At 37.0% G+C, this 18740-nt stretch overlaps 1 protein-coding gene across 1 annotated transcript; it reads right to left on the reverse strand.

Moving 5' to 3' along the window:
* Nucleotides 1–3001: 3001 nt before the first annotated feature.
* On the reverse strand, nucleotides 3002–18722 carry LOC131954880 (putative ATP-dependent RNA helicase DDX52). The gene is made up of 17 exons (XM_059318699.1): nucleotides 18500–18722; nucleotides 11152–11162; nucleotides 10878–10990; nucleotides 9353–10752; nucleotides 8650–8805; nucleotides 7912–8097; nucleotides 7381–7524; nucleotides 7199–7298; nucleotides 6979–7051; nucleotides 6074–6143; nucleotides 5364–5497; nucleotides 5121–5211; nucleotides 4547–4820; nucleotides 4276–4351; nucleotides 3946–4017; nucleotides 3386–3478; nucleotides 3002–3170 (listed from the first exon to the last, which is right to left on the reverse strand). Exons 1-17 carry the CDS (start codon nucleotides 18584–18586, stop codon nucleotides 3113–3115), a joined length of 3138 nt encoding a protein of 1045 aa, XP_059174682.1. The 5' UTR covers nucleotides 18587–18722; the 3' UTR covers nucleotides 3002–3112.
* Nucleotides 18723–18740: the final 18 nt, after the last annotated feature.

Below are 18740 nucleotides of genomic sequence, written 5' to 3' on the forward strand. Positions count from 1 at the left end.
GTAAATATTTTCTATATAAGTTCCATTTCGTTCGGGGACGGTAAACTCATTCTCCCCCCCCCCCCCCCCTGAAAGAGATGCCTGGAAGAAACACTGCGTATTACTCTTAGGGGCCATCCAGGAAGAACGTCATTCTTCAAAAAGTATTTTACCCTCCCCCCCCCCCACCCAAAAAAGGACAGATCAACCTCGTAAATAACGTCAACTTTAACATACAACCATGAAATATTTTCCGGGCTCGTGTAACTTTGAGTAGGCCTATATTGATAAAATTCTATTACATTTTTTTTAGAATATTTAACACTCAAAAAACCGAAATAATGGCTAAAACTATTTTCTGACATTCGCAATTAACATGCAAATTTGTGTCGTTACACTTTCTGAACTTCTTCCCCACGTCACACATCGTCATTTAAGTCCTACCCCCTCTCTCCCATCTAAAGTTAACGTCGTATATGGACGAACCATCACAGACACAAGAGAGATGTAACCTATGTAGCCTTGAATACGTAGTGTAGGCTTGTTGCCCCTTTTGGTAAGGGGTCGTCCATAAATGACGTCACACTCGTAGGGTGGAGGGGGGGTCCGTAATTTTGTGACGGCGTGTGATGAGGAAGAGGGGGGGGGGGGAGATTGTGTGACGTCACTTTTTTTGTATAATAAAAAAAGCAATATTAGAAAACGAGTTTTAGCCGTTATTTCGCGTTTTAGAAAACGGTTTTAATAAATTGTAATAGGGATTGATCAAAATACTCTATGTTGACAGAGTTCTGACAAGGTTTTGGAAAAATATCGATGTTGTAAGAAAAATTAAATAGAAATTTTGAGGGAGGTTGTAGGCTGAGGTGTGACGTCATTTTAGGGGAAGGGGTCTGACTTTTTTGTGACGACGTGTGACGGAGGGGAGGGGGGAGGTAAAAATCGTCAAAAAAAGCGTGACGTCATTTATGGATGACCCCTAAGTGAAGACTAAAATTTTGTAGCGTTTAACTAAAACCTGAGCTTGTGATAAAGTTGTTGTTGTTCCTGTGGTATGGTCTTGTAATGGTGTCCAGGATCGTGTCCTGTAACTTTCATGCTGTCTAGAGTAGGTCTATGGTGTTTTGTAACGATACCTTCCAGTGGTCCGTAGAACAATGTGTGAGGGTCTACACCTTAGATTAGACAAATCTCATCTCTCTACTCCCCATTCATCATAAGCCGCCAAACTATATTAGGACTCTAACACCCCCCCCCCCCCTCCTCCCCCAATAATCGACAATCGTTATTCTAAATCAATCACGGTGACTTGCTGATCTGTCACTGTATATAACCCACTTTGTAATCTATATAGGCTATATAAAAATGTGTATCTTTTTGCATTATTGCACATTTCATCTGATTGTCATGAAACTTTGGGGAGTTAAAGAGAATACTCTTGGGAAGGTTCTATATAGGTCGACGGTATACACAAATAAAAGAAGGATGAGAGTTCCCGAGCGGCTATCTTAGCACTTGGTTTTCGTTGCTTGGGCGTCCTACTTAGAAGATCAGGGATACTACACAATTCAACGGTATAAATGCACCAGACAGGCGCATTCGCCGGAGCCCCGGCGGTGGAGTGACCCAGGGCGCCACGGGCATCCCTGTAAGCACTATGACGCCCACTTTTGTTGCAAAGAGTGCATTACACTATGGATACGATGGTCGTCGAAATATAGACTGTACTACCGTATCATTACGGAGGGTGGTTAACGTACACTCAGTTTTCATACCTCAAGCCCAGGGGGGGGGGGGTTGTCTGGGCGGTAGTGTGGACAAACCCACGCCCCAACAATTTTGATCCAATAATATAGCGTCTGCTTTGTTTACATTTAAATTACTCAGTTTTAGAAAACAAGCTCACGCGTTAAAAATTTTGAGAAGGGGCTGAGGTGTAATGGTATGGGGGGTAAAACTAGTACCTCATTTACGGATGACTATTTAATTTTTTTTTGCTATTCTGTCTACAAAAAGATGTGTTTGAATGGTCTTCTCTAGAATTTTCATGTTATGTATAGACCTACCCACTTCTTTCCCATGCCATGCTAGGCTTGTTTACATTCATGTGACAATGACAGGGATTGTTCTTTATAGAAAAAAACGAAAAGGAGTCCACTATTGTTGACACTAATATCCTTCAAGTTCAAGGAAATCAGAATAGTTTTTAGATTGTAACTCTGGTCATCAGGCTACAAGTCCTTCGTCACTTGAAAGGGATTGAGATAAAAAATAAATTTACAAAAAAAAATCAACTAGAATTTTAAAGTAGCCTTTCGAGTACTTGGCTATGTAGATCTAGTTTCTTGTATCAGGTGGTACATTCCTTACCTAACATTGGTTGTAAAGAAGGTCACTGGGTGTCAAAGGTTACAGCTGTATGTTGACCTGCTGGTGTAATTTGCAATTACTGGAGTGACCTATAGTATTTTGGTCGGTTGATTTATATCCGTAGGTTTATATTCGACCCCATAATTTTTTATGAGACAGGCAAATAAAAAACCCAACACCTGTATGTATAAAACAGGTGTCATAAAGATACTCGCACCCAAACAAGATGTCAACAGTGTTTCTTCTAGACTTTTTTCTCGGGGGGGGGGGGGGGGGGTCAACATTTTCCGGGGTAGGCGGACACTGGTGCAAGTATGTTTACCATATAAATTCCATTTCGTTCGGGGGGGGGGGGGGGGGGGAAGAGTAGATAAGATGCCTGGAAGAAACTCTGGATGTGGAACAACCAAAGGTTGGCTAATCATGGTCAAGAGGCTAAATTTCACACACAACTGGAAAATCTGTATATATATGCCACCTAACTATTTCTTCAAGTGTTTTTACTAAATGAATTTTTTTTTTAACTTGGATAAGACCCACAACAAAAGTACATTGTTTTGAAAACTCCTTGCACTAGACCTTGGCAACAGTAATGAATTGCCACGTTTTGAAGGAATTCTAAACACAGAGATTGATTCCACTTGACACACCTAAAATTGAATTTAACTTAATCCATTTGCAGATTAAAATTTTATTCAACATTGGAAATTGCTATATCAATTTTAAAACTATACGCATCCAAATAACATCAGTGTAACAGAGTTCAGCTTTCAGTCTTTGGCTTTTTGGCTGGTTTCGACTTCTTTTTGTGGCTAAATTTTCTGAAATAATAATAAACTCTTTCTTTCAGTCATTGATAAACAATTGCTTATAGTCTTTTCATCTAATTACTGAGGACAAAACAAAACAAGAAAGCTGCACCATCACAAACACATGCTCTAAGGTCTAAACACATCAGTTCAACACAACCTTGGTAAAAGGTAAAACCTATCTGATACCAATGACACAAAGATAGTAATAACCAAAGATAGCATACCTTTTACGCTGTAACCTCTCGTACTCCCTGGGGTCCATAGTAAGGATTTGTTTACGCTCTGGCACATGGGTGGCTAACTTTCGCCTTTCTTTTCTGTCCATGGTTAAACAATAACAACATTATTCAACAACCTTAATAGAGAATTACACAATATATCTGTCAAAAGGATTAGAAATGTATAGATATTGTATAGATTAATAGGATGATGTGGCATGTACCCAATAGTACAGACTCAAGTCTGTAGGATGTCTTTAAGTCCAGCCAGTTATGAAGAAAGGAACTTGTTTTAAGTTAGGGAACGTTAATATGACTGGGTATAAAACTGACCACACTATTCATTCCAATGAAGAAGTCCCAGAAAAAGGTGAACTCTAATTCTGCTTTCCTATTCACCATCAGATTCATAAGGGTAACTTGACTTTGTAATACAATAAGCAAATAAAAATTTAAAAAAAAAAAAACAACTTTTGGGAGTTATGAATAAAAACACATTTTTGTCTCTAACAGAGGTAATGTCAATGCTCTTTTAATTAGTAATGTTAGAATTGTGCATATGCTACCTGCTAGGTTTTTTAATGGCTATCATGTACTCAGGAACTGGACATCCAGCCTGCTTGATCATGTTTGCTATGCTGGAGAGAAACATTTATTTAGGCCATTATGTTGTGTTGTACGGTAAGCAAATTTTTTTCATTATTTTACAAGTTTATAAATAAATCATTTGTCTTTTTATAATAACTTAAAGCCACATTTCACTAGATAAAGCTAATTCATAAACTATGGATATTTATTTCTTTGTAAAGTATAACAAAAAAACCATCTTTAAAAGGAAGTCATGAAATGTGTGTAGGCTGAACCATTTTTGTCCAGATAATAAGCCTTAAAATCACCTTCTCAAGTTGGTTTTGTCAGCCTCTGTGAAAAATGTGATGGCCTTGCCTGGTCTGCCAGCACGTCCAGTACGACCTAAACAATACAAAAGTATGCAGCTCAAGATCATCTTCTTAATACTGACTCACAGTTATGGTAAAATAATAAACAATGGTTACAAATACCATAAAACCAATAAAACAATTTTTAAAAACCCTTTTGCATTATGCTGAAAACATTCCAGGTATTCATTGAACTAAATGCTTCTAAAACTAGTGTCCCAAATCTTACCAACTCTATGGATATAGTTGACAGCACTGGTGGGGAAGTCATAGTTGATGACTAAATTGACTCCCTTAAAGTCAATACCCCTGCCCATGAGCTCTGTACAGATCAACACCCAGGTCTGACCAATGCGGAAGTTTTTGATGACAGCGTCCCTCTGGTCCTGCGGCCTGTCCGCGTGGATGACATCAATGTTGATGTTGTCATACATGAGTTCAGTGTACAGGTGCTTGGCTCTCTCTTTAGACTGGACAAACACAAGCACTGGAGGGGATATTCCCTGAGGAGTGGAGAGAAAAGCTAACAACACAAGCACTGGAGGGGATATTCCCTGAGGAGTGGAGATAAAACAGACATTACAAACTGTCTTCTTGACCAGGGTTTAATCTGTACCTGGTTTGGCCATGATGGGCAGTTTAGTCCAGAAACACTCAATGGTCTCTAAACTCACAACTTTTGGTTAGCAAGCACAGAGTGTACAAATTTTGTCATGAAATAGGAAATTCTAAATAAATGCAAGTAATGTTCAAGAGTTAGAGCATAAAGAGCCATTTGGTTAAGGACATAAGTGTATACAGACCTCTGCTATTAAATTCCTAAATGCTATCAGTTTGCCCTCTTCATCACCTGTAAACAGGAGTTGCTGTTCCACTGTGTTTACTGCTGTGTTCCTGTCCAGAGGATACAACTATCAGCTTTGATATTTACAATACAGCAATGTTATGTTCTATTTCATACTATCAACAAGGCTTTTGACATAACTTCGAATAGCCAAGTTAAAGTTATTTAGCTAGATAAATATTTGTTTACGACAGACACTTACTTGGCCCCAATGTGAACTTGTATGACATTATCTAAGCTCAGCTTACACCACTCCTCTACATCTTGGGCAAATGTGGCACTGAACATGGCACGGTGGAGTTTACTAGAACTGCAGGCTTTGTAAATGGCACCTAGCTGTTGATACAATAGGGCTCATTGAAATGGAATATCAAATTATTTGGTCATAGGTCTTTCTAATAATATCAAGCATAGGAATTTGTGATAATGAATGGGTCAAAGTAAACAAGACATGACTTTTGAAACAGTTTTAGCTGGAAAACTTTGAGGTATATTGAATATAAACAATTATTATTTCAAGATTGGATAGAAATAATTACAATACTTGATATACACAATTATTAATATTATTTCAATATTTGATGGAAATAATTACAATACTGGATATAAACAATCATTATTTCAATATTTGATGGAAATAATTACATTTACAATACTGGATATAAACAATTATTATTTCAATATTTGATGGAAATAATTACATTACTGGATATAAACAATGTCAAATATAAACGGCTGTAAGATTTTTAGAAATGTTTGGACAAAATAAAATAGGAAACTATGGTAGATTTAGAAAGATTATTTTCTGTTTAAGTTGACAAGTTGTAGAACTGTTGTAGAAGTTGACGAGGGTGAGGAGGTATTGTAAAGAACTGTTGAGCCTGTTGTTGCAACTTATTAAAACAACTGTACCTGGTCTCTAAAGCCATTCTTTCCTGTCTCAAAGAGTTTGTCTGATTCATCAACAATCAGCCACTCAACACTTGGGGGAAAAAGAAAATTGTCAGTCAATTTGGTTCTAAGATTTCTGTGCATGACGCTTTAACATGACAAAACAAAAATATAAACACACAAGTTATAATCTACAAAACATCTGCCTACTTGCTAACATATGAACAAACCAAGCAAGAGTTAGAATCTAGAAAACATTTGCCTACTTGCTAACATATGAACAAACCAAGCAAGAGTTAGAATCTAGAAAACATTTGCCTACTTGCTAACACGTGAACAAACCAAGCAAGAGTTAGAATCTAGAAAACATTTGCCTACTTGCTAACATATGAACAAACCAAGCAAGAGTTATAATATAGAAAACATTTGCCTACTTGCTAACATATGAACAAACCAAGCAAGTGTTGGAATCTAGAAAACATTTGCCTACTTGCTAACATATGAACAAACCAAGCAAGAGTTATAATCTAGAAAATATTTGCCTACTTGCTAACATTAACAAACCAAGCAAGAGTTAGAATCTAGAAAACATTTGCCTACTTGCTAACATATGAACAAACCAAGCGTTAGAATCTAGAAAACATTTGCCTACTTGCTAACATTAACAAACCAAGCAAGAGTTAGAATCTAGAAAACATTTGCCTACTTGCTAACATATGAACAAACCAAGCGTTAGAATCTAGAAAACATTTGCCTACTTGCTTACGTATGAACAAACCAAGCAAGAGTTAGAATCTAGAAAACATTTGCCTACTTGCTTACGTATGAACAAACCAAGCAAGAGTTAGAATCTAGAAAACATTTGCCTACTTGCTAACATATGAACAAACCAAGCAAGAGTTAGAATCTAGAAAACATTTGCCTACTTGCTGACAGATATCAGTGGGGGATCTTGCTGTAACATGTACACAAGCCTGTTAGGAGTTGTCACCAAAATGTCTGGTGGAACAAATAAAAAAAAAGATTATGATTAAGCCATAACAGAGTAAGCTCAACAGTTAGCAAAGTATAATCCTGACCTGTAAACTTAAATATATTACATGGATTAATCTATCAATTCAACTAAAAATCCAATATGCAGCTCACCAAAACTTTGCTGAGATTTCTTTATAGCTGATATTTCTTTCTCAATGTAGCAGCTCCTAAGTCCTGAGCCTTTGGACAGTTTCCTAAACTCCCTCAAAATCTGACAAACAAAAACAAAATGATAAAAACTTGAAGGAGGCATACTTATATTACAGGCAGAAAATAACATGTAGCATACACACCTGTTTGGCCAGCTCCCTGGTGGGGGCTAGAGCCAGAGCACGAAATCCCCCACCCTGGGGCTCCTTCAGGTGATGTAGTATTGGGATAATGAAAGCTGCTGTCTTTCCACAGCCAGTGGGTGCACAAGCCATCAAATCACGACCCTACAAGAACATTAAGAGATTCTTTCAAGCATATTATCGTAAAATCTCTCAGTAGGCGTCGCTAGTATAATTTCCAAACTTACAATGAAAATATATCGAAGCAGCCCATTATTTATAAGGCTTTAAATTACGCTCTATTTAACCAAGTGGTACTCTCTCATGTTAACTGATGGTTGTTAAAAGGTATGCCATCCAAATATGCAAAATATATAAGACTTATGTAAAAGGATTTGTTTCTATTATTTTGGATTCTGTCTGACAGCAATAGTCAGATCAACTAGTTGTCCAACCAACTGTACACCACTGTATTTGAAATATTCTTCGATCTAAATTTAGATAACTAAAGAAAACACTTGTAAATATTAGCAAAGCCAAAATCCCCCAGACCTGTAACAGAACTGGAATGGCTTGTCGCTGGATACCAGTTGGTTCCTTGTAGCCCAACTTCTCTATGTTGTGTAGAATAACTTCACTGACACCATACACAGTCTTCAGCTCATCAAAATCCCTTAGTGGATCTGGTACATCTGTGCCATTTGTGTGGATGTGATACTTATTTCTTAAGTGTCTTATCTAAGATAAAAAATTCAGAATAAAACAAATATAAGCTGATCTGTAAAACATCATAGCACAATACATTTTTGTTAGCAATCAAGTTTCAAAATCAAACCCAGGCTTATAATAAGTTAAATAACACCATTTTGATTTATACATCTTTTATATAGATCTACCAGTTCATCTTTTTTTTTAAAATAAAATCTTTTTTCTTATAGCATTGGTTCTTAACAAAGTGAACGTTACGGCATCTTCATAAAGACAAAGGACCAGACTAGATAAAAAGCTGTAATACTTTTAGGTTTATAGACTAGTGTCAAAAACACAGTAGCAGTGAATGTATAGATTAGTGTCTTTAACAGTTGTAATGGGTGTAAATTGTAATGGTTATATAGACTACTGTCTATACAGTTGTAATGGATGTATTGACTAGTCCCTGTAACACAGCAGTAAGGGATGAATAGACTAGTGTAGACAACAATTGTAATGAGTGTATAGACTAAGGCCTATTAACATAGCTGTAACAAGAGTATAGACTAGTGTTTAGAACATCAGTAATGAGTGTGTCACCTCTTCATCTTTGACGGCAGCAAGCTGGGCGTCTGTTTTTTTCTTCTTCTTTTTGTTTTTATTTTGACCAGCTGGGATATCACTGGTCTTGGAACTTGTAGCTGCTGGCTTGGACTCAACCCTAGAATCTTGAGCTGCAGGTCTCTGTTTAATCACCTGGAAAGTTTATTTTTTCTTTAGCAACTAATTAAATGCAAGTCAAATCAACAGAATCAATAACAAGAGACCAAATAATCAGCAATAAAACAGTGCATAGTAAGTGTTATATAATGAATTGTAATTTGTCTGCTATCATGAATGTTTAATATCTCAGGAGTATTATTTGGTAAAACTAGTGGCAAAAACAAAATAAGAATCTTCATTTCTATGTCAGTACAATAGTATTACAAATTTTAAGTTACAAGGGGAATTAAACCACTGACTTATACAACATTTATAGCATTAGGTAGCTTAAAATATGTATTTAAAAAATTGAACCAATGAGTTTGAATTGCATCTTAGTAAAAACAATAAAAAAAAAAAAAAAACATTTTAAATTAAAAAAAAATTAAACAAAGTTCATGTATCTACAGTTTCAATTATTTTCTGGATGTCAGAATGCAGTGGTCACAGAGCTAAGAAATGAATATCCTAGCCCACATTGAGATCCTTTCACAAGCAACACTGCTTATACAGAATCCCTAGCATGTTGTCTCTCAATTACCTGTTGCCCTACTTTTGTTGGACTGACACTAGAGAGGGACACAGAAGGTCCAGCAGATTTTTTCCTGTCTGCCCCACTGCCCTGCTGGACATTAGTCTCTGGTGCTAGAGACGAATCATCACCATTATACACTCTTTGGAGGTCTGGTCGCAGCTGATACTCCCCTAATAGCTTTCGTCCTCTGAGGATTTCTGTGTTGTTGAACTCTGCAAGCCTGTACAAGCTCAGTGCTATGGAATCAATGGGAGGCTCCTTCCAATCTTCAAGAACTTTAAGAAGAGAATGAAGAGCTTCACACTGGTTCCCACTGATTTCTATTAACCCATGTTCTTTTAACACCCAGGACCCTAACTTATGGATAACATTGTGGATATTTTTTACAAAATAGTCCAAAAAAGGCGAGTTCCATTTAGGCATAAGAGTTAATAAGGCATCCTTATATGCAGCTTCACTGGTAGATTCCAAGAGCGATTGAAGAGTGTCTATGTAATGTGTAATCTCATCTGAGGAATTCAGTCCATTTAAACACAGCCAGTGCTTGCAGTCCTGTATAACATGACTCCAACACAGGAACTGTGGCAGGTGAGGGACACTTGAGCTGATGGCCTCAGATATACAGCTATCTTGGTCTGTAACAATTACAACTTGCTTGCAGTCTATTAGCTCAGGGCAAGCTAATTTCATGTGATGCCAAAAAATTTCATGAGCCTTGGTTGTCTTTTTTTTGTGTACCATAAAGGCAAGGGGCACAACTGGTGGGTTCACAAATTCAAGCTCACAAAACTGAAGAACTGAGATGAAAAAATCTCCGAGATTAAATGTGTTGTAAGACAGCTGTTGGACAGTATGTGAGTTTCTCAGAGTCTCCTGAAAAACTTGAACACTTTCATCCATCCACATCACTGCTGTCAAATCTGGGAAGGTTGTGATGTAGCGTACAAACTTAGTCTCATATGCAAATTCATGCAGATTGTACAAAGCATCATTTGAATTTTTCAACTTGCGTCTATTTACTTTCAGTGCGTTGCGCACCTGCTCCTTATTACGTGGAGCCGATGTTGGGCTGCACTGACTCTCACTGGTCAGCTCTTGGAACAACTGTTGTGCCGTTCCGTTACCTGCACACTCTTTAATTTTTCTAAGGAGGCCAGGCCGAGTTCTGACATAATGTGAGGATGATTTTGTTGAATTCCCATGGGCAAAGTCTACTGCCTTGGTCTCGTCACCTGAGTATTGTATCAGGACAGTCCTAGGGTGGTCAGGGTGAAAGATAGCAGTGCGTGTGAATTCACTGCTCCATCTACCTGGCCCCGTGTATATTTTGAAATACTTTCTAGCTAAGTTGTCTTTCGCGCTTGAACCTCCTTGTCTCCACCGGTAACCGTCTGCTCTCCAGTCATCTAAAAAATATTTTTAACACATTTTTAGAAGTTCCTAGTGATTTACATTCTTTAATGCAATATTTATTTATACTAATGATAACATTTCTTAGTAATAATAATATTATTAATAATGAGAAAACAACCTTTGTTTATTTCGTTATCCCATGAAAATAGGTAAACCGTATCACCGGGAGGTCGATTTTTGACAACAAATTCTACTGGTAGGTTTTTAAACAATTCATCCATTGCCATTGCACTGAAAAAAATATGAAATTTTAATAGTAATGTGTGCATCTCATTGAGCTAGGCTACTACTAGATCTAGAACTATTTTAGATAGACTAATATTTTATTTTGATCTAGATAAACATGAAAAAAAATAAATGAATGCACATAAGTTCATAACATGATAACTTACCATTTATTTAACTAAAGTTCAATCATAGTACTATTAGTAATACTAGTTAGTTACTTGTCTATGCCTCTTGGTCCTGATAGTCTGGGGCTTATCTCTGGTCTCTGAATACTTGTGAATAGTGAATACTTGAATTGAATTGAATAGTATCTTGATTAATCTCAGGCCTCAAGGCAAGAAAAATTTCTGAGATTTAGCCTAGACCTAGATTTATCTATTTTATCTCTAATAAAATCTAGATCTAGTTTTCTAGTCATTTTTGTTTTTAGAATATATTATGGAAAATAAAATAGGGATCATTAAACAACGTCTGGTTTTCAGTATTGTTGATTGAACATCGACTCCTTGTACGCCGGATTCATTTAAAGTGTTGGGTACAGTGCGAACTAAAAATGTACCGCCGAAAAACACATCAGGTAAAATGTGAACCGTGAGTTGCGAGCTAATGGTAATACTACGAACCTCGATGTGGCGAAACAAACCGACAAACCCATAGGCCTTAGTGATCGGACTAAGTCTAGGTACTTAGAATACTTAGAATCTAGATCTAGGTAGAAATACCCGAATTTAAAAATTAATTAAATGGTTAAACACTTCCCGAATCCATCAATTAGGCTAAAAAAACTAGATATAGATCTAGATTCTAGTATAGAATTATACAATGTACTAGATTCTAGATCTTAAACTTAACTAACCTAGTACTTGGCCTAAACAACCAGATTACATAAAACGCGAACTCGCTGGACACAATATTTTATTAATTTGTTTAGGCCTAACGACAATCCGGAATATTAATATTTTCTATTTAGATATATAATTAAATATCTAGATAGTATAGTCAGATCTACTTGATATAGGGCCTACTAACCACTAATAAAATAAAATGATGAGAAAAATAAAATGATGGTTCAGTTAATATTTAATTTATACAAGTTAATAGATCTAGTTATTCGATATGATGTAGTCCCCCAGAATATTCGCTGGACTAAACCACTGAATGCCCTAGATCTACTGAAAGCTTGTTGGCTATCTTCAATTTACAATGAGGATATGAAGCTCACAAATTTCGCCCCTCGCAGAGATTTTACCGATGTTGGCAATCAAAGGCCACCCTTACTACTGCCCCTTTACCTAGATTTTAACACAAAAATAAATAAGCTTCATCTAAATAAAATCCACAAAAGTTTCGGATCATTGACCTCTCCCGCCAACCACACGCGTCCACTTTCGTCGTACCCCACCCCTCCCATGTGGACGTCGACAAAAATTTAGTCGACCTCTCAAAACTTCCTTCAATTTACTATTTCAACAACATGGTGTGTTAGGCCCTAACTGATATAAAGATTTATTAATTTCGGTAATGTTTGCACAAGGTCTAAATATTAAGTACTAGCGTGCCCGTCCCCGCGCGTTGCCGCAGGGGTTAGAAGAAAGTCTGAGGATAGCCCCGGGCCAATCGCACCCTGCCAGGGGCCGGCGAAAGCGCCTGATTCAATTTAGTGAATGAATATAACGCCCCATTTTATCCATAGTCTATAGCACTGTTAAAAACACTCGTAGGCGCCATAGCGTTCACGGGATAGCCCGGGGCGCCGAATCGCACCCTGCCAAGGCGCCGCCCGTGCGAAATTCAATTTTTTTTCGCAGAAACCTCCCCAGGAGTATTCTCAACAATTTCCAAACGTTTCATGGTGATTGAATAAAGGTGTAGTAATGCATAAAGGCAAATAAAGCCTGACGAAATATATCTGAAGGGTTTCATCAATGCTTTACCAATCCTATATTCTTGTTTTCTAAACAGTTATTTAAATGTAAACCACCATGGGGCGTGCTATATGAAAGCCTTGAGCGTACATTACTCACCGTAATATCAACGGTAATCACTAACCACCTAAGTGTCGGGGCGCTCTCATGAGCAACTGATTACACTACTGCAGGGGCGCCGCATACGGCCCCTGCTTGGTTTAACCATCAAATGTTGTGTGCCGCTTGTCATTATTGTAGGGTGCTCTTTAAAACTAATGTAGGCACAATAGTGCTCATAGGATGTCGTGGGAGCCAAATCGCAGCTTACCGGTGTGCCTGCAAATGCGTCTGATAATGTGAATTCCTATTAAACCCAATCTTATGCATAGTCTTTGGCACTGTTTAAACTAAACTGTAACCTTCTCAGGAATATTCTCTTGAACTCCCCAAAGTTTAAAGGCACTCGGATGAACCGTGTCAAACTGCAATTGACTTTTAAATACTGTATATATCCCGCAGAAAACTTTGTAGGGGTATCCTCAACAGCTTCCCAAAGTTTCATGCCGATCGGATGAAAGGTGTAGTAATGCATAAAATACAAACAAACAAACAGAAGGACATACATTGCTTTTTATATATATAGATAGATAAGTTGCAATGCCTACTAGTCCTAGGGTTCACGAACTCTGTTCACTACATCGCTCGCTTCCCAAAGGTGCTATTTTTTTTATTAGGGTCGTTCATAAATAATGTTACACTCCAAAGTGCAGGGTTAGAAATTGTGATAACACTCTTTAAAAATAATGTAAGAAACTTAATTTAAGATGTTGCTTCACATTAGTAAAAAAAATGTCTCTATTACAATAAATTTTAAAATAGGCATTCTCAACTTTGACCGACTTCAGCGAAAAGACCAATCTTAGTAATTTTGTTTTGTTGCGATTTATAGTTTTGAGATGGGTGGTACTGGTATGGTGAGGTATGACATTTTTTGTGTTGGGTCCCACTTTTTGTGACCATGAGAGACGTTGGGGAGGGGGGGGAGGTATAATTCTGTTAAAATCATGACATCAACACACAAATTGAGGATAAACAGCAATGTTTTAATAACACAGAAAAAAAAATATGTTTAAAGTCAAATACAACAAAAGCATAAAATCATAAAGTTTTAATTGAAACCACTATTATATCTAATTTGTATAAAAGTAAAATAAAAACACACAAACATAAGGTTAATCATAAATGTTTTAAAAATACAGCAAAAAATCTTTCAACTATTCAAGCTCTCTGTCGGTGGAAATTTTAAATTATGTTTAAAATAAAACATTAGGAATTTATTTAGTTAAGTGAAACTTAAAAAGGTTTGGTGGTAAATGCAAGCTGAACACAAAAGAACACGGAAGCCGCACGATTTATATTGCCTTTGAACATCACTGTGCTATAGCTCTATTCTAGTTGTTTGGTTCACAATACATTTTATACAACTTGTATTCATATTGTATTGCAAACCAAACAACTTGTATACTATACACTATACAGTCAGTATTACTCAACGACTATACCCTAGATCTAGATTAGATCTGGGTGTGGGGAAATTGCGAGACGCGAAAGGCGAAATGGCGAGGCGGGAAAATGCGAGAAGGGCGCGAAAACGGTCGGCCACGTGACTTTTTTGTCTCGCATTTTACCACAACCCGATACTTACGCTGGGTGGTGTTGAAATGCGAGGATTTCTGCGAAAAATTTACCGCACCCGATTTTCATTGGTATTTGGTCCAGACTTCAAAGACGTTTCGTTTACATTGTTAAAACTTCCGATTTTTCCGTTGCTAGACATACTGATGATTTGTCAACTCCCCCCATCTTTTGTGTCGACTTAGAATACCACCTAGTTCGAAACCGACGGAAATACCGCCGACGATAGATCAACTTCTTTCTTTTGTGTGGAACGCCGAGGCCGCCTGATTTACCGTCTTTGAAGATCGCCGTGCCCGGATCCGCTGCCGCCGCAAACATATTTGCTATTGTTGCATAGAAATTTTGTATTATAGCCGCCGCCTACATTTTTTTCTAGCTTTTTTTACTATATAAATCTAAGCACAAGGAAATGCCTACATCATTTGGATACAACAAAATAAAGTGACGTCACCGATATTATCAGTTGCTCGTGCTATATCGTAAGCTATGGGCCTACTTCAAATATTTTTAAAACCAAGTTGAACTTATCTGAATTTTTTGGTTTTGGTGGTGGTGTTATTTGGGGTCTTCCATAAATGACGTCACACTCGTAGGGGGGGGGGGGGTCTGTAATTTTATGACGATGTGTGATGAGGGGGAGGAGGGGGGGGGGGTTAGATGTGAAGTCACACTATAAAAAAGCAATGTTAGAAAAAGAATTTTAGACGTTTTTTCGCGTTTTAGAAAACTGTTTTAATACATTGTAATAGGAATTGATTAAAATACTCTATTTTGACCGAAATTAGACAAGATTTTGGGAAAATATCGATGTTTTAAAAAAACTCAACTGCTGGTGACAACAATGAGCAAGACATTGCCAAAATTACAGAAATGATAAAAAATACAAATTATAAAAAACGGAAAACAGATGTCGAGCGTGCGGATGATGAGAACATGGGTGCCAGTGTTGTTTGTGGGATGAACGAGGAGGTCAACTGTGATGAGAATGTGAAATGTTGTGAATGTGGATTGGAAGAAGTAGCAAAAGAAAAATGTATAAATGGGAGTCTAATGAACTGGGTTGGGTGTACTATGTGTGAAAGATGGTGTCACGAGGTGTGTTTGAGGACTGTTTCAGAAGATTTTGTTTGTAAATTTTGTTTGTAATTAAAATTACTTAATAAAAAAATTAATTGCACTTTTTAGAATTGTTTATACTTTTACACTTTTTGCAAGTACAAAAATCCATAAATAGATGTTGCAAAATATCTGTCCTGCTGACAAGATTATACCAATTCACAATGACACAGCTCACGTTTGTATAAACATGAGCGGGCTAGATTTTTAAATTAATGCCGACTGAGACGGAATTTTTCCTCTCGCTAATAAGAGCGGGCGATGACAGTAGCACAGCAACGATGTTAGGATTTTTAACCCTTTCCCCGGCAACATATTTGGTACCCTGTCCCCGGCAACTGGGTGGATCACACCCAATGACTTTCTTATAGTAAATTCTTTTCTTTATTCATTGTGGGGTGGGTAACAATACTGACACAGTTGAGGTATTCAGGGCACAGAGGCCATGGGGAACACAAGACATGTTGTTGTCAATGGGAGAGCTGCAATATGATACTACAGGTTGATGGGATTCTCAAGCAAGAGTTAACCTGTGGGTGGACACATGTAGTGATTTATACTCTTTGCTGGAGCTCTGACTTGCAGTTACAGACAGAACTGTAGTTTAGAGTTACAATAGGTTAATGAAATGCAGGGGTAAGATTGCCTGTGGGAGGACATATATAGTGATTTGTACTCTTTTTGGGAGCTCTGGAATGTAGATAGAGACATTCAAGCCTTTCAGAGTAACTTGACATTAACCTCATTAGGAGTACGAATGAGGACAAAAAGGCAAAACAACTTTGTAATGCTGCTTGGAAGTTAATACTGGGCAATCAATTGATCAAACTGGGAGTGGGGTGGGTGTTCTATAGGTTGTGACCCTGAGAGTAAGGTTTATAAATAATCACAAACGTTATTGAGAACACAACAGAAACAAGTCTTGAACGTTTTTGTCTAAACTCAAGTGCTAATGATAAAGGAATATATTTGCCAGTTTTAGTATAGCAGGTGAAAATGACCAACAAGTTTTGAGTCTGAACTATTAGTATCAGAGGTAGAAGATGAAGAATGGTAGCCATCAGTATCAAGCAGCTCTGATGACGAGGTCTACCCAATATACTGCATTTCAACTATCAATAATGTGTCAACAGTTGGCACTCATAATGAAATGAAACGGCTGGTGCAAAGTGAAGAAAAAGAAATATTTTCAGGAAAGACAAAGTAACAATACACTAGACCACTGCCTGAAGTGCTAATCCCAGGAAATTTATAAACAGCCTGACCCTAAATATTTCTTCTGTGCATGAATACAAAAAATAATACAAACAATATTTGACTGCATTAGCAGGGATGGAGAGAAAGCAAGAGGAGACACTAGCACTCTGCAGAATAATAATTTAGTTGTATGTCGATTCAGTTTTGCTTATGGAAGTTTTTGAAGGCAGAATTTTCTATGAAGAAATTCAGAAACCTTCTGGGTCATATTCACTTCACAACAATAACACTAACAGTCCATCAGGCTCATGGTATATTTGCTTCCATTATGGTAGATATTCCATTCAAATTTAGAAAGGTGTTATGTTTCTGGAGAGATCATTACTAATTAGCAAGTGGTTGATTTTAGAGGTGGGAGTAGATTTATCCAATACATACCAAGCAATTCCGATAAGTATGGAATTCAAATGTTTTGGACCTGTGACTCATGTAACACCACTAAAAGGGTGCCCATATTTTGTCAAAGAAAACAAAAGTTCCCTGCCAGCAAAAGGAAATGTCCAGTTATTTTAATTTTATCTAACAACTGTGCTCTCTGGGGTGGAAATTTTTAAAACGTGTTAATGTTCTATTATTTTGTTACTAAAGTTGATTACTTCAATCCGGTTTGATATTTTTGTTACTCAAATACCTTCAGATTGTTAATTTATAGTTAAACTTTGAAAATGTAACACAATGACTTAACCCACAATGAGTAAAAAACAAATTGTTAGAAGCCAGTTTATAAGTTATAAATATTTTTTCCATTCAAAATTGTGTACGGGTGTGTAGCACCCAGTTGCCAGGGACCGTATAAAAAAATTTCAAACCCTCATAAAAATTTTTTTTACGCATATTTTTAAAATTTACAACCTCCAATGTGTTTATCCCAACCACCTTATAGATGGGAATGAGGCCCAGAAAAATGTATAAAACGAGACTCAAGATATGAGCAAAATAATAAAGCGACTTCGGGTTGATTACACCCAGTCGCCGGGGAAAGGGTTAAATAGATAGATCTAGATATAGATCTATCTATCTTCTTAGTATCTAGATAAAAAATAACAACATACAACACCCGTGTTAAAGGGTATGGCTAAATGCTTGTTTATTTTAAAACAAAAAAAAATAATTTAAATAAATAAAGATGGAAAAAAAAAAGGAAAAAACTTTTTTCGCAAAAAGTGTCTCGCTATTTACCCTTAATTCCGCAGGTATGTCTCGCATTACCTTCTCGCATTTTCCCGCCTCGCCATTTCGCTTTTCGCGTCTCGCAATTTCCCCACACCCTACAAGTTTACAACTTTTCTTCTCGCACATTTGGTAAAAAAACAAACTACCAAAAGTGTCCAAAAGTATGAAACAAAAAATGTCTCGCTATTTACCTGATTTCGCAGATTGAATCTATGTCAGTATTTTCTTCTCGCAATTTACCGCCTCGCAATTTCGTATTTCGCGTCTCGCAATTAACCACCACTCGGACTATCTACAACTACAAGCTCTGCAAGTTAAAATAAATAATTCACATAAGGTGATCTGGTCAAATTCTACTCACCTGTAATCGTTCTGCATCCTTACCAAACCTTTTAAAATCAAATTTGGAGAAAGCTCCGAGTTTCCAAAACAATTTGTTACCATCCATGCTTTTTGACTCAGTAATTTTACTATCGCTATGCGATATCGAAAGTAAAGTAAAATAACACAAAATGTGAACACAGACTCCTATTCGCACAAGACATTTACTATTTTCACGACACAACTGCAAACCTATTGCCACGATGAAAACTAGGTTTGCG

This window comes from Physella acuta, unplaced genomic scaffold, assembly GCF_028476545.2.
Source record: "Physella acuta isolate Inbredline_101_S28 unplaced genomic scaffold, ASM2847654v3 ptg001037l, whole genome shotgun sequence".
NCBI lineage: Eukaryota > Metazoa > Mollusca > Gastropoda > Physidae > Physella > Physella acuta.